This window comes from Oenanthe melanoleuca, chromosome 23 (genome assembly GCF_029582105.1).
Source record: "Oenanthe melanoleuca isolate GR-GAL-2019-014 chromosome 23, OMel1.0, whole genome shotgun sequence".
Classification (NCBI taxonomy): Eukaryota; Metazoa; Chordata; class Aves; order Passeriformes; family Muscicapidae; genus Oenanthe; species Oenanthe melanoleuca.
Window position 1 is genome coordinate 3,257,694 of NC_079356.1, and position 16,811 is coordinate 3,274,504.

General features: G+C 46.1%; 1 protein-coding gene across 2 annotated transcripts; it reads right to left on the minus strand.

Moving 5' to 3' along the window:
• Positions 1 to 474: 474 nt before the first annotated feature.
• LOC130262116 (protein argonaute-4) lies at positions 475 to 15,633 on the minus strand. 2 transcript variants are annotated; one of them, XM_056508918.1, is made up of 19 exons: positions 15,197 to 15,633; positions 12,591 to 12,756; positions 11,811 to 11,931; positions 10,672 to 10,853; positions 10,140 to 10,276; positions 9,926 to 10,060; positions 9,678 to 9,765; positions 9,109 to 9,256; positions 8,913 to 9,032; positions 8,557 to 8,685; positions 8,273 to 8,406; positions 7,617 to 7,801; positions 7,205 to 7,364; positions 6,978 to 7,097; positions 5,883 to 6,198; positions 5,484 to 5,618; positions 4,638 to 4,739; positions 4,227 to 4,426; positions 475 to 4,134 (listed from the first exon to the last, which is right to left on the minus strand). In XM_056508918.1, exons 1-19 carry the CDS (start codon positions 15,213 to 15,215, stop codon positions 4,026 to 4,028), a joined length of 2,706 nt encoding a protein of 901 aa, XP_056364893.1. In that variant the 5' UTR covers positions 15,216 to 15,633; the 3' UTR covers positions 475 to 4,025. The 2 variants fall into 2 exon arrangements, with proteins under 2 accessions (XP_056364893.1, XP_056364894.1); XM_056508919.1 differs by lacking the exon at positions 6,978 to 7,097 and having other exon boundaries at positions 15,197 to 15,632.
• Positions 15,634 to 16,811: the final 1,178 nt, after the last annotated feature.

Here is a 16,811-nt window from a genome sequence, read left to right on the forward strand (position 1 = left end):
CGTGAGGCTGAGCAACCTCAGTGCCAAAGCCCCAGAACTGACACCTAACACGGGGCTGCAGAAGGTGCCGGGCATTTCAGACAATCCTGTCCTGGTTTCAGTCACAGCTCCCACGCTCTGGCCTCCTCCAAAAGCTTTTCTTGTCCTTCCTGCAATATTTATAGTGCAGTGCAGCTGGCTGAGACAAACCCTCACCTCACATAGAGAAGATGAAGCAGTCAACAGCTCTTGTATTTATTCACTGCATCTCTCTGATAAAGAATCCTCTCTCCAGGCAGGTACATTCCATGAACACAAATTTTTCTCTGTAATTTCCCAAACATTATAAAAACAGGCCCATTGTGAACCCCACCCCTGGGGTTTGCTATCTCAGCTTCCTTTAGGATCCTGGGAGATGTCACCCATACATTTTTCTTTACCTTGCTCTTAATGCATCAGAAATAGATATATTGTGGTAATGAGTTCCACAGGTGACACATTGTGTACAAGTTTTAATTAAAAGTTAAATAGTTTAAGACATTTGTTTACAGGCAACAGTACTGGTTGCTCACTCTGTACATTGCATTTATTGGACAGCAATAAGGAAAACCAGAACATTTGGCACGAGAATGCCAATTTTTTTTATTATTATTATTATTTTTGGACACATGAACACAAAATATCCCTGCAGGCTAAAAAAAAAAAAAAAATACATTGCAATTGTACACGACCAGCATCTTATCTCGACACGGGGCTGTGAGCCCCAGGACAGTTTAGAAAGTACCTCGTATTGCTAGAGACATACATCCAGTCCAAAGTTAATAAAATACCATTTGAAACATTACAAGTCTAACAATATAGAAACCAAAAGATTACATCAGAAGTCAAACTGAACAAATGCAAACATTTTACATTGAAGTTGCAGCCTCTAGACATAGAAATATGAAAATGTCAATAGCAAGGTCTAAGAAAATCTGTAAGTGATATTTAGTGCAAGATCTTTCCTCCAGTGCACAGGGAAAGAGCCTTGCAGTGGATCAGGATCAGGATGGATCCAATGCCCTCTGGCCCTGCCTTCTGAAAATGAAAGCAGAGTCACTCCCTCGCTATTGAGCAAGAAAACTCCTACAGCACATCCACAAAGGGGTCGGGGTGGGGGCTGTCAGACCCAGCTCTGAAGCAGGACCTGTCCCCATCTGCAGGGCCGAGCGAGGGTGCACAGGGACAGCCCGTGCTCCGACCTCTGCCCTTTGGATGGGGCTCTGGCCATGATCCTGGTAACTCACAGCAATACAAGAGCCAGACTGGTGGAGACAGGCTAACTAGGGATTGCCAGAGCTTGTTCAGAACTCAGCAGGGACAAAGCAAGCAGAACCAGGTGGAAAACAGGATTTCTGCCCCCTCCCTCCCCTTATTTTTAATATATATTTTTTTAAGATATATATATCAACGACCCCCTTCCCCAACTCTTTGAACTTTGCTACATTTAAAATCTTTCACACCACAGAGCTAAACAGTGGCCAACAGGCTTTATTTATAAAAAAAACCCAAAAAAACAAAAATCAAAACACCCTAAAACTACAGCTACAGAATGCACATCTTCCCATTGATTGACACATGCAGAACGAGTCACTCAGGCCCACAGGGCTCACCCAGGTCCTCAAGTCCTCCAGACTTGGGCTCAGACCTGCCTAGGGCAGCACTGCTGCAACTTGGATCCTGAACTTCAGTGCTTTCCCCCCAAAACTCCAGCCCTGTGCCCGGGGTGGGCTCACAGCAGCCCTGCTCGGGTGCTGGTGCAGGGCTCACCAGGGGTGGATGCTCCACCTGGTCTGAGGTCAAATATCCAGTCACAGGCAAACCAAGGAGAGGCTCTCCCTTCCCTCAGTCTCAACCAGGAGTGCTTGGCACTGGACAGCTAATTGGTGGTAAAGTTCATTTTTTATGCACCCTTGTTAAACCAGCCCCATTTCTAGTGCACAAACTCAAATCAAGGATCTTGGATCCTACCACCAACAGGTGCTCAGGTGCTTTTCAAGGTGCCAAAGTTCTCCGTGTGTGTTGGGTCAGTCAGAGCTCACTCTAAAAAGGGTTTTTGTGTCTTCTCCCTGAACGAGTACTGAGAAAAGCAGCGGTCAGTCTCCCACCCACATGTCCTGATTTTATTACACAAGTGAGGTATTCTTTAAAAAAAAAGTTAAAAAACTTAAAAGAATCTTTTTTTTTTTTTTTTCCCTCAATCTAAACCTGTCCTGGCACGTGCCAGGAGCAGGGTTCACTTCAGTCCCATTTTCAACAGAAAAAAAAGAAGTTAAACTTAATTTATGAGACATACTACTGGCAAGAAGATTATAAAACTGTTTAAAGATGTTCAGTGTACTCTGGTACAACTGAAAACAACAGCATTTAGAAATGTAAACTTTCATTTATTTACAAGCTTAAAGACTGAAGGAAACAGCATTTCCTATTGCTGAAATTTGGAGGGGGGTGGTTCCTAAGCTTTGGGACAGCAGACAACTTAGCAGCAAACCCCACACGAGTATCAGAGACCACAGTGCAATCCTTGGGCTTCTCAAACTCCTCCTTGGTTTAGGAATAAGCTTTAATCTGCACTAACTCAGGTATACAGTAAGGAATCTAGTCTTAAATTACTATGTTCATGGATTACAGGAATACCAGGGAAACCAGGTCCCTGTTCTGGATTACAGGTTGCAGCTGAAAAAAGCCAAGCAGATTAAAAACCCTAATTTCTAGGCTGGGACAGAATCAGCATTTGAGACTCACACGGGTTCAACATGCTGTAAATGCAGTTGTGTGGGCAACCCAGATTCCCAGGAAAAAAACAGTTCAAAATGCTGGTACAAGTCCTCAGGTTGCCTGTCACACAATACATTTCAACTGCACACGTTGGCCTTTCCTACATAGAACACCCAGTTTCCAAGCTTATAAAAAATGTTGTAGACAGGACACCAACAGTGAATATAAAACAGTTAAAAATAATTCTTAAAAAAAGCATGGAAATGTGTCTTTTCTAATTTGTTTCAGAAACTGCCAAATTGTGTGTTCAGAAAACGACACGAGAATGTTGGTTAAACTCATGCACAATCCTCAGCTAGAAAATTACACTGTTTGGGGGGGCTTAAAAAACAAAGATTTATTGCCAAAGTTAAACCTTCTATGAGAAAAAAGTTTTAAAATCACTTAGATTTATCAAACCACACAGCAGCATAAAGTGGGCACTTTTGTAAAAGTTTGCAAAATACCTAAAAGCTAAATTTTTTTTTTTTGTTTTATCATTTTTAGAGGGGGGAAATGATGGTTCAGTACTTGTTACGATACCATGGCAGTATTATTTATAACCATTATCATTAAAATCTACTGACAGGCATCACTATTGGTTATATTACACATTCACAGAACAAGAACCACCTATTAATTCGCAGTATAGTGCAATTGCTTTGCAGCCCAAGTCTGCAGAGATTAAAAAGATAATTAGTAAAACTGACAAAAAACTGCAATACCTGTGAAAGTCATGTTTGTTAAAAGGCATTTACAGTAGTGAAGTCTAAAATCTCCATTAAAAAATCTATGGCCCCACATGACAGAAGGATTACAGCGAGCTGGATAAAACATTTTGCCATCACATCATACTCACGAAGCAGGGCACGGAGACAGAGCAGCAGTCACCGTCAGCTCATGGGATGAGGAGAACTGAAAAACCACAGCTAGCAAAAGATTTGATAGAAACCTTTCGTGCCAAGTCCTTGAAAAATTTCAGGATGATCAGCCTTTGCGCTTTGAGGTAAAAATTCAGTCCAATGCATCAGAAAAGACAAGTCTATGGATTTCTAGTACAGAAAACAATGAAACAAATGGCTCAATTGTGTTGGTGCATCAGACGTTGCAGTGAAGAACAGATTCAGTGCGACTGTCCGGAGCTGCTGGTAGTGGGCAGTCCAAAATCCCCCGGCCCTAGATAGAGCAGGAGGCTTCCAAACACTTAGGACTGCATGGGTTGTTGTTTTGCCTCATCTTCCCAGGTGCTCTCAAGCAAAATACATGGTGTGCTGGGTATCGTGGTGGATCTGCACGGCCTTGGCCAGCGCCTGCGGATCGCGGCCGTTGCTCTGCCCCGACACGTGGCTGCCCTCAGCGCTGTGAGCAGACACACACCCGTGAACAACTGGGACAAGCAGCACAGCTCAGCTTCACTCCCTGCTTACCAGGGTGATGAGGCCATTCCTTACCTGTCATGATCCTTGTCCACAAGATGGTACCTGGCCCGAAAGGCCACCAGCCTGGCGTAGTAGGCGGGCGCGGGGATGGAGACGGAGCGGGTGCAGCGCACGTACGTGTGGCACAGCTGGTACGTCAGCAGCTGCAGCTCGTCTGCTGTGAAGCAGTTGTCATCCCACAGCACCTGGTAGTGGGAGGGACGGCTGGTTCCCTGCAGAGAACAGGTGAGCAGTCAGCTGGAGAGCAACAGCAAGAGCAGAGGGGGTAACTGCAGGCTGCACCTTCCAGCAGGCACTGAGTCAGTGCCCAGCAGGCACCGACACACTCTGAGTGGGCCTAGTGACAAACAGAAGTGACATTTCCCATGGGGACAACTACAAGGATTTAGTTGCACAGCCTGAGCACAGCAGAGATGACATTACCTGAATTCCTGCATGGCTACAGAGGTAAAAGTCAAATTCAGAGGGATGTGTGATGGTGCTGTCCACAGTAGTGCCTGCTGGTACGTTGCCACTTTTACCAACCTAGTGAGAAAGGTTTATTATTAGTACATGGGCTTTTTTGGAAGTGACCCCAAAATGCTTTCAAAAGTACACTCTATTGAAAGCTGCTGGAGAATTTACTGCTCAAAAAGGTGAAAAAATATTAAGGTCGTTTACACAGGCGGAATGAAAATGTTCTCTGTGAATTCATTTTTAGAAACTTCACCAAATCCAGCTGGTGTGTCATCAGAGGAAAATAAAACCCTTGCCAGCACCATTAAAACTGCAGAGTGGGATAAAGCCTACACAACTAATTCAGGATCTGAAAATGCAGGTTCCTGAAATAAATTTATTTCGTACCCTTGTTTGCTCTCACACCCTGGAGATTTGAGTTTTTAAGCAAAGCTCAGATCAAGTGCTTCCCTAAAAGTTGGCCTGTGGATTTGTGCCACAGGCACATCTTAGATGGACCTGGAGGCAGAACAGGGAACAGAGTGAACAGCCAGGTCAGCTCATCATCAGGAATCCTGGACTATAAAAATCCAGGATACATCTCCAGGTACACAAATACCAGAATACTGAGCACACCTATTCCAAAAGGGGGAACAAACTGTTCCATCTATGTAGAGCAATAAAAAAGGGAGGAACTGGTTATTTTGGTAGAGAAAGCCTGTTACCAATACTGTTCCTGCTTTACAGCTTTAGTAGGCAAGATGGATCCCACTCCACTGAATAAAACCTCACTTTCCTGTGTCATCACCTCCCCCTCATGGATTCAGTACTTGCCCTTTCAGTTTTGTCGGCACAGAATAGCCTGGTGTGATGCCTTTTCTGCACAACAATGTAGGTTATTCCAGGTCTATAATCTTCCTCCAAACTAATGCATGCCTTCCTGATGGCGATCAGCTCTGGCCAAGCTACCTACAAGCAGAAGATTTAATTATTATGTTATGAATTCAGTAAGTACTTGATTATTTTTACCTGTGTACAAATGCCACATTGTAAGGGACATGATCAGACTGGTCAATGTACATTGTGCTTGCCCAAGACAATTCAAGGAAACTTAATTTTTCCAATAACAAATATAATCCACATAAATAAATACATTTCTTCAAGGGCCCATCCCTTGTAATCCACATAACTATATACCAATTTTCATCAACAACAAAAAATTATCGAAAATACCTGTTTCATCTGTCCTTCCGACACTCCCCCTCTGTAGTAAATGATCCTCGTGGGTTTGAAACGAGTGGATTTGTAGAACTGGATCAACAGCTCCCTGACCATGTTGGTCAGGTCCTGGATGACCTCCTGGCTGTAGAGCAGCTCCTGGGAGGTCTCCTGGCGCGAGGTCTGCACGCGCACCGTGGCGCAGTAGCGGCTGGGGTGCCCGTCCATGCTGCCCACCACGGCCGCGATGGACGGCTTCTTCCCGTCCCCGGCGGGAGGGTGGGTGACATCTGCTCCCAAAAAGATCACTGGCTGCTGGAACACCGAGGGCCTGTTTGATAAGATTAGGGTTGATTAGTTAGAATCACAGAACTCCAGAAGGGCTTGGGTCGGAAAAGACCTTAAAGCCCAGCCAGTTCCACCCCCTGCCCTGGGCAAGGACACCTTCCACTATCCCAGGTTGCTCCAAGCCCCAATGTCCAACCTGGCTTTGAATACTTCCCACGATGGGGCAGCCACAGCATTTCTGGGTAACCTGTGCCAGGGCCTCCCCACCCTCACAGGCAACAGTTTCTTCCTAATCTCTAATCTAGATGTACTCTCTTTCAGTTTGAAGCCATTACTACAGTCCCTCTCTGGCCTCCTTGTCAGCCCCTTCAGATACGGGAAGGTGCTGTGAGGTTTTCACACAACCTTCTCTTCTCCAGGCTAAATAACCCCAACTTCCTCACCCTGACTTGGGAGGAGAGGTGGCCTCCTATCAACTCATAATAATAAATAAGAACAGCAAAAAGAAAGAGGGCCAGGAACAAAAATAAATAAATAAATAAATTACAGCTGAGGAAGGTGCATCCAAAGCACTGAACAGAACTAAAACCTGTGAGAGTCTTTAAGGGCAAAATTCTCTGCCTCCAGCACTTACAGTCCAGAAAGAACAGAAAGTGACAAGGACAGGATCAAAGGCAGACCAAGTTACAAGCATTGATTCCAAGTCACTCCTCCTCACTCTTCTCCTTCAATTTGGATGCAAACACAGGATGCTTTTGGAGGTGGCAAGAGGAAAATGTACACTGAGTGAATCCAAAGGCAGGAAAGAGACAGGAAAAAAACCTTGATGAGTTTGGTGGCTCAGACTGCTGGATGGCTCTGACTCCCCTTGGCTCAGGGCTTACTGGGAACACTCCAAATGCAGACATATCCTCCACTGTCCACTCCAGACTGTGGGAATTTCTAAAGCGTGTTTTATTTTGAAAAGTATCATTTTAGCAAACACAACAAAACAACACCATTTTCCTTGAGAATGCAGACATTGCAAAGAGGTTTTGATTGAATCTCACCTTTGATGAGGTACCAGCACATTGTTGATTCCTCCAAGCTTGGCATTGATCTTCAGACACAGATTTGACAGCGTTTGTGGTGAGGTTTTGACCACGTTCTTTACCTGAACACACTGTGTGGCCATGCCTAGAAGAGTATCTCCAACCCGCTTGACTTCAGCTGTGACAGAAAATAAGGCAGTGGTTCCTGCTTGCTCTTATTTTTTTTCAAATGTTACTGTAATTCAGACCCTTGAAACTTCACTGACAAAGATTCAGTTTGCTCTTTGGTAATACACAACTTCTCCAACCAGGCCTGACAAATCAGCTCCAAGACACCCTTTTCAAAAGAGAACCCATTGCCTCCTCTGCCTCCTTCCTGCCACCCACTTGCAGTACAACTCCTGATCACTTTACAGCCCCTTCTCCATACCATACACAGGCGTCTTCCCAGGCAGAATCACCACGATGAGCTGCAGGCCAACATAAGTCAGCTTTAAGTGTTTGAACATGGGCTCCACGCTGTCTGCACCCTGGGCATACTTGCAGAAGCAGGGCTGGCCCTGGATGGGCATCCCGGCGTCCTTGGAGATCTTGCGCAGCTGGTCTGTGAAACTCCTGAAATAGAAGTGGATTTGTTCTGGTCTTTTCACTATGGTTCACTCATCAGTTTTATCAACCAGATCTACACTGTTTCTGCTATTTCATGGTACTACAGTAATTATTTTTTAGTAATTCTATCCTCATCAGGAACTCACTAATACAACTCTAATCCTCTCTGAAGAAGGTCATCAGCTTCTGTAATTTTACAAGCCTTACAGAAACAGACATTTGAGATGAACATTCTGAGGCAGTCTCCCAAACTAATACTGATGCTCTTGTAAATTTTTACTTATCCACCTAATTTACATGAGCATTATTGCAACCATTATTTTTCCCAATCAGTGGTTCACAGAACCTCTTTCTTTAAGATTCTGTAGAGTAATTTGAAGGGTGAGGGGAAATAAATTTATACCATACATCACCATTCAGAAACATGAGAAAAATACACCTTGAAATAGAATCCTGAATAAATAGGAAAATACTTACTTCAGCAAGTCTTCCCTGCATTGCTTTTGAGGAGCAAAACAGGCAACAGCCCAAACTTTAATCTCAATGCCAGCATAGAACTGTTTCCCTCTCATGTCCCACACGCCTTGGTTTGGTGTGGCCACAGTCTTGTTCTAGGTAAAAACCAAAGGCAAATTAGAAATCAAGAGCTGCTCCCTTTTGACTGTAGCCTACCAGAAGAAGCCTCATGAGAAGATACACAAAACACCTCATGAATTTTAATAACCTCAGGATGAGGAGTTTTACAAGACATGGAAACTCACCCTGCCTCCATACTGCAGCATTGGGGCTGGCAGAACTCTGCCTGTCAGCTCTGTCATTTCATTATGGACAACAATTCCAAACTCCTTCAGATATGGATCAGGCCCACCAACCATACTGTTACTCTTCACCTGGGGACAAGACAAGTACTGATGTCACTGCACTAAACCTTCAGATGAATGTCCTCTTTGTCATCAACAAAGATGATCCTTCTCTTTTTGTTTAGAAGGATTTGTTTTAACCAAGACAGATTTTTTTAACTTCTCTCTTGGTCATGCTGCTCAGCATCACCTGCTCCAATGCTCTGGAAAAGCTATGAGAAGTGACACACACAGACTGCAGCTGGAAAAATACTCACCAATCTGCTGATCTCCTCCTGCCTGTCTGGGGCAGACCTGGCTGTCGCTTTTATCATGGTCGAGGTCTGATTGTCTGTGAGTTTCTTGATGCACCTCTGGCCAGCCACGATGTTACACACCTGCACAGGAGCAGGGAGAAGTGCTGTGACACAGTTTAACAGAGGACACCCCACGGTGCAGGACTTGGATCCTTACCTCCAGTGGCAGATACGTGTGTTTCTGCTCCTGACCCACTTGGAGACAGGGCAGGTGAGGGTATTTCAGCTGCAGACTGTACTTCTGCTTAAAATACTGAGCAACTGTGCACTCCATAGCCTGCCCATTCTCCAGCTGCAGAGGGAACCTAGAAATGACATTTGTTCTGGTTAGACTTCGTCAGATTTTTTAAAGGACAAAATGGTATGAAAAAACCTATTCCAGATTACTTTTAGCAAATCTCTGTTTTCCTTAGTTACTGGATCTGTTCTTTATGAAAAGATGTTAGATTTTATACTGAATTTAAGTTATTTTAAAACTATGAGCTTTTGACAACTGTATTTAAAAGCCAGGATATAGCTCAGCTTTCTTGGCTTGAAGGAAATGTAACAGTAGTCAAACCCCACACTATTACTCTACTCCATTAAAACAAAACATTTCTGTAAAGCCACACAGCTGCTTCACCTCCAGAATCAACTATTTCTGCATAAACAATATACCAAATATATTCTAGATATATTTAATGGGTTGAAGATTTTAAGAACTGTCAGGCAGTGCTTGATACATACGTCTGGTGACTGGCTGGTCGCCGGGTAACGTTGCAAACTCGGTATTTTCTCTTCATCTGGCCACAGTGGGTAACCTCTACTTTTAGACCTGAAAACCCAACAGAAAATAAATTCAGGGAAAATAATCACCTCTGAAGAGGCTGAAGGCAAAAAGGAGCAGCCCAGTTCTCCATGTGCCTTGCAAATTTTCTTTACAATATAGTATGAGCAGGTTTCAGTATTTTCTTGCAGCAGCTTTAGCTTTTTACCTCTGATTTCTTTGGTAAACTTGACACGCTGGGAGTCTGTCAGAGGTTTGCTTTGTTCACTGATGTTCTGGATGTCCAAAACCTCGCACATGAACTCAATGATAGGCTGGGCACGATAGAAAGCAGTCGCTGACACTAAGACAAAAAGACAGGACAATTAACTGGGAAGCACAAAGAACTCTGTTACATGAGTGAGACAGAATCTCCTACACACCATCAATGTTGAGCATCATGTTCCACATGGCAGGACGGACTGACTGGTGGAAGCCAAACCAGACCTCCCTGCCCCCTCCCAGGGGGTGGTAATAACCTTCAGGAGGGGAGAAAAAGGAGCGACCCACAGGGGTGTACCTGAAAAAATAAGAAAATTAATACTCTGATCATTTCCTTCTGATGTACTTTTCACATTCACACCTGTAGTGTTTAAAACACATTTCTGCAGCATGTTATAACTGCCAGAGCTGACTTATGGCAAGCACACAAAGCCTTTTCTGACAGTGCAGCTGGAAAGGTTACAACAAATTCCTGTTAGAAACATGACCAGCAGACACAAGGCCTTAGTTCAGATCACATTTCCCTATTCTAGTGCAAATTTGTAAGGCAGGTGTTGAATTACATGGCTGTATCCCTCATCCCTTCTACCACAGGATTGTAATGGGCAGCAGAGCAGCAGCAAGGAATAGCAAACACAAATGTTAAGATGGATAGAAGACATATCCAGTCAGAAAAGCCCCACAAGTACCCACCTCATGGAGGGAAGGTGCCGTGTGATTACATCCAGTGCCTGTACAGAATCTTCAGGAACTTCATTCAAGTGCCCTGCCAGTGCTTCCAGCAGCATCTGAAGGCTGACAACTGACACCCATTGAATGGAAACCTTAAATGTCTGGTCCTTCCCCTCTCCTGGAAGTGTAACCTCCATATCCACCTGCCACAGTCACAAGAAAATTAAGCACAAGCTTTTGTTATGGATTGCACACAGACACAACACTCAGCAACGGTACAGGAGTCCTTTGAGTCTGTATTTTTGATTATTAGTTTGTGTAATGACCTTAAAATATTACAATTGGTTCCCTCAGGACTTTAAAAGTTTTTCATTTACTCATCTGAGAAACTGCACTAAAGTACCTTTTAATGTAAATTTTAAGCAGTAATTAGTATGGTGACAGCAAAGCTCTGGAGAACAGTGAGTCATTTTTTTAAGTCAGCCAATTAATAGTAAGATGTTTTGTGAATCAAATGGGAAGGCAAGAAAACCTTTTGGTCAAAAGCAGACTTGCTGGGAAACACAAATCTCTGGTACAGCACCTGGGATGATTCTCACACCCCACAGCCCAGAGGGTAACGGTGACCTCATCCTGGACATCCCCCAAGGCACAGCAATGACCAGATCCCTTGGGATCCCTTGGGTGATCAGTAGATGGGGTGAAGTTTTGTTTAGAGCTGGGGTCCACATGCAAGGCAGGAATAGCTGATCTGGTTGTTCCCATGAAACAGGAGGACATATCTCCACAGCACAACCAAACCCAACTAGAGTCATCAGCAACTACAACAAATTTATCATTCAGCAACAGAATGAGGGTCAGAACAGGGAAAAAGGAAGTTCCCATCAGGGTAAAAGAAAAAGTCTCCTTGCAGCTATAACAGCACATCATAGTTCTCATGTCTCATGATATTCTGTAGCTGAAGAACTGGGAATTAGAAACCCAAAGACACAAACTTCAGTGAAACACCAGTGAGCTCCTAGAGACCCTGACTGGTCCTGTCTGTCATTTCCAAGACTACACCAATAGGTGTGACAGTATTTTGGTTTTATGCGAATAAAAGAACATTTTTCAAATGACACTGTAACAGTTTTCCCCTGGAAACTTAAAACAACACTTACTCTGTCCCTGCCAATGGGTAAGGGGTGTGCCGTGTACATGTTCCGCTTCCCATCGTAGCCAGGCTGCCGATCCCCAAATATCTGCATCTTGAAGTGCCTCACCATCGTATCCACCACCTCCCTAGGCAGTGATTCATTCAGTTAAGTGGAAGAACAGAAAATTCAGTGATGGGTTTACACAATTTAAATTATTTTTTTAAATTTTTTCTTAAAGGAGCAAGATATGAAAAACAATAACGCACAACAGCACCCCCAGGTCACACCAGAAGCTGTGAATGTCACCCCCAGGTTAAGACATCTAAGTGACACACACAGGTGTCTGTGCAGGTATCTGTGCTGTCAGCAGAGCTACAGCCAAAACAAGCAGAGGAACCTGGAGAGATGCTCACACACTGGAGCAGACACAAGCACCTGTCTTGGGGTGGGTGGGAGCGCTCTGTGGATTGATCCACATGTGGACTCCAAAATCTACAAGCTGAAATGCCTCCTCTCAGCTGCCACACGTTTGTGTAACAGACTGTGGAACAATTACCAGGGACATTGACTTGTAGACTGTAAAATAAAACCAGCAGGAGGTCAATGCTCAGTACATTTCCCAGAGCCTTCCAGATTACAGGGCAACTGGAAGAATATTAAAGTTCATTGAAAAGCAACTGCTGACCACAGTACAAACACAAAGGGACCTTTAGCAGATGGAGAATTCCTAGGATGCACAGCTTCCTTACATTCAGCTATATACACTTAAATTAAATCAATAGACCTTTATTAAGTAACTCCTACCTGTTGACTCTCCTGGGACGTTTCTCTGGTTTGATATCTACATCATAGTGATAAACATCAATCTTGGGGATCTGAACCTGGAAGTGGTTGGCCAGGAGCCGGATGGGTTTCCCAACAGTGCCCAGGCCTGGGCGACGGGGCGGCTGGAAAAGGCTTGTTGGGGGCCCTAGGAAAGTCAAATAAATATGTATGAGATGTGATGGCTCACTCCATGTGCTATGGGTGACTTTTTAACTGGGCAGGAAGAAATCTTAAGCTTTCTGAGGTTGCAAACAGAGGCTCAGCCTTCCAGCTGCTCAGAACTTCAATGTAAAAAATGTGTTCCCGAAAGCATGTATAGGTACCATAAACCATTCTTAAAATTTTAGTGGCATTTATTCATGACCGTGGTTAGGAACTTCACAGAGTCCTGAGAAGGAATGCAACAATATAGATATTATGTATTTTCATGTAATGCAAAGATAAATACATCCCTACCTACATTTCTAAAACAAACCAACAGCCACAAAAGCCACATTTTGTCATTGTTTTCACTACAGGCTGAAAGTTCAGATGTCAATGATCCAATTTAAAATTCCAACGTAAGACAGGAGGAAAGGTTTAGGCTTTCCTCTAAATAGAAGGATAAGGGAGAAAGCATTAGACAGGTATGGACTCCTACAGACATGGAAGAAATATTTTACAGGGACAAAAGGAGAGCTTCAGGAACACATCTAAGGAGGAAATTATTAGAGGCCTGGAAGCATTACTCACATGCAAGCTGGTCACTAGGGAAGCCTTTAGTTACCCTCCTCAAAGTGTTAAGATCTGAGATACCATGTTAACGAGATTAAACTGACTATTTTTAAAATCGATCAGAGCCTCAGCTGACACTGCACATAAAGTAAATGACATTAGTATATTTTCATGGGTTTGTCTATATCTGAGCAGGGCTCAGTGTGATCAAAGTGTCTTCCCTCTGTTGTAGAGTAGCAAAGGAGAGGGCAAGCAGTCTCCCTAGAATGCAATAATAAACCTATCATAAAACTTAGGGCAAATTTAGCATTATAATCTGACAGCATCCATGTAAGACAAAGTCTCAGAGTTTGCACCAGGAGAGAGGAGAGGTAGGTGACTCCTGTTTGAGTACACTTCAGGGTGTAGCAGTATATTTTAACATAACCATAAACTAAACCCAGGACCAAATAAATCCCAGGAGATTCTACACTGGATTTAAAAGCCATCCATTGGCTACTGCATTACCAAATAAAGTTACCAACCTGAGGACACCAGCCCTGGAATATTCTTAAGCAGGAGGAACACAGAGCATGTAAGCAGCTGAAGCCCACTGCCATGACAGCCACCCCACGGGACACATTCCTGGCTCTGCACCCACCTGCAGATCATGCAGATCATGCTCTGCCACGGTCAGACCAGTTGTAAGGGTACAGTTAGTGTGTGAAAAAACTACAGCTGTCTTGACAAGCATGAATCATTGAGGGCAATCAAAGTTTGTTGTGCTTATTTGGATACAAGAGATGATCCATTAATCCCATGCTAATTAGTCTGAAGGAAGTGCAGGCACTGACCTCCTGCAAGAGATTAAATGACAACTATATTTGCCCATTTTCCTCCCTTGGTATTGACAAGTTCTGCAAACATGCACAGCAACGCTGCCCTCCGCTCTGACCAAAGGAGATAAAACTTACATTTCCTCCTTCCTTTCTCAAAGGAGTCTAGAGAATCAGCTAAAAACTGTTTTCCCATTGAAGCCAGGCCGTCCTGGCATCACAGGATTTTTATGTGATCAGCCTGGCTAGGGTTGTATGTGCTGTCACATTTTAATTTCTTCTACCCCACAACCATTATGCACTAAGCACCTCAACCAGACAGGAAGCAGTTTTCAAAACTGAAAGAGGATCTGCTTCTCCAGCTGGAACTCAGGGAGGCCACGATACATCACACACATACAGCAGGCTCTGAGTCAGCCCTCACTACCTCAAACTCTGGATTCTTCTGGAATTGCACCTTTGTGTCAATAAATGTTTCCTATCACACCAAAATTAACATGGCTTATACCAATCGTTTGAATGGGAACTTGATGGGGCAGGTGTACAGGCCACTGAAGGCTAGAAATACATCCTGCAGGCATTTGATGGGAAAATAATCATGGAATAAGACACAAGCAGGAAAGCACCACATGCAAAAACCCACCAATATTTAAGCGAACTTTGTTAAAGAAATAAACAGCCGTATTTTCAGACAGTATCACCTTAAACTCTCAGAAATGGCTCAATATCAAATATAAAACTTATCACTGCACAGGTTGCAGGGCGCGCATGGCTGTGACACTACAGTTCTGCCTGTCCCCGTCCCCTCGCTGTCGCTGTCCCGCTCCCAGCCGCGTCCCCGTCACCCCGGGGAGGACGAGCCTCGTCCCCCGGTAGCCCCGGCAGCAGCGGGGCCGTGAAGGCATCCGCAACCCCCGCGCAAAGTTTCGCTCCTCCGCACCGGCGGCTCCGAGCGGGCCCGGTGCTGCCGGGGAGCCCCGCCGGGCCCACGGCCGCCTTCCCCCGCTGTCACGGCCCGGCAGGCCGCGGCCCCCGCGTCCCCCCCGCGCCTCTCACCGGGTCCCAGCGCCTCCATGGCGGCGGTGGCGGCCTCGCTGCTCTCGCCGCCGGCCCCGCCGCCCGCCCCGGGCCCCGCCGCCGGCCCCGCCGCCGCCGCGTAGCGCTTGATCTCGGGAATATTGGCGGCGGGGTGGGGGTCCGGCGCGGACACGGGGGCGGCGGGGCGGGAGGCGGCGGCGGCCGAGGAGGAGGATGAGGAGGAGGCAGCGGGGGCGCGGCGGGGAGCGCTCCCCGCGTTCCGCTTCCCCGAGCGGCGGCGCGAACAATCCCCGCGCTGCGCCCCCGCCGAGCCCGCGCGCGCCCCCGCCGCCGCCAGCACGCGCCCGAGCGCGCTCCCGGGACGGGGATGAGGAGGAGGAGGAGGAAGAGGAGGAAAAGGAGGAGGAGAAGGGAGGGAGGAAGAGGCCGCTCCGCGCTGCCCGGCGCTGCCGGCTCGCGCACGCGCACCGCCCCCCCCGCCCGCGGGAGCGCGCACGCCGCCCGCGCGACCCCGCAGCCGCAACAGGTGACGGCTCTGAATCACGGAATCCCAGAATCCCAGAATATTTAGGGTTTGAACGGACCTCTGGAGATCATCCAGTCCAAACCCCTTCCAAGGCAGGGTCACCAGAGCAGGTGACAGGAACACGTCCAGGTGGCTTTGGAATGTCTCCGGACAGGGAGAATTCACGCCCTCCCCGGACACCTGTCCCAGTGCTCGGCCACCCTCAACATAAAGAAGTTCTTCTTCATGTTAAGGTGAAACATTGCAATTTTGTTTATGGCCATTGCTCCTCACCCTGTTGCTGGGCACTAGCTAAAAGATCCTTTTCAATGGTGCCCACCAACAGGGTGAAGACCAATGGCCATAAACTAAAACACTTCTTCAGCATAAGGATGAACTTTCCACCAGGGTGGCCGAGCACTGGAACAGCATATGCAGGGAGATTACAAAGTGTCCCTATGCAGAGAGATTCCAAACTCACCTGGACATGTTCCTTGTCACCTGCTCTGGGTCACCCTGCCTTGGCTGGGACATTGGACTGGGTGATCTGCAGAGGCCCGTCCAACGATTTTGTGATTTGGTGAAAAGAGTCTGGCACCATTCTCTTGGCACCTGCCTTTGAGATATTGGTATGGATTGATGGAATCTCCTCTCAGCCATCCCTTCTGCAGAATAACCAGGCCCAGCTCCCACAGTCTCTCCCCAACAGAGAGATGCTCCAGACACCCACATTATCTTTGTGGCCTCTGCTGCACCCCCTCCAGTATCTCCTTGTCTTTCTTGTCCTGAGGAGCCCAGAACTGGACACAGCACTCCAGACATCTCTCACTAGGGCTGAGTGTCAAGATTCCCTCTTTGACCTTCTGGCTCTTCCCAGGGTGCACCTCACACGTGGCCCCTCAGTAGAGGCGAGAGCTGCTGTTCCTCGGGCACCAGGAAGGAGGGAATTGTTTGTACCTCTCCTATTCTGTCCCAAAACCCAACACCTGTTTGCAGGTTTAATGATTAACCCAGAACTCCAGCACACTCTGTGACAGCTACCCTGATGGTGCCTGCTCGCCCACAGTGGTGCTGCTCCAGCTTCACCAGTCCTCCACTGCTCCCCCAAAACAGAGAATTCTCCCTGCT

Coding starts and splice junctions, on each gene's coding strand:
- LOC130262116 (XM_056508918.1), bottom strand. Junction 9,766..9,925: donor GTTTACCAAAGAAATCAGAG/GTAAAAAGCTAA, acceptor TTGGGTTTTCAG/GTCTAAAAGTAGAGGTTACC. Junction 7,098..7,204: donor GTGCTGGTACCTCATCAAAG/GTGAGATTCAAT, acceptor AACACGCTTTAG/AAATTCCCACAGTCTGGAGT.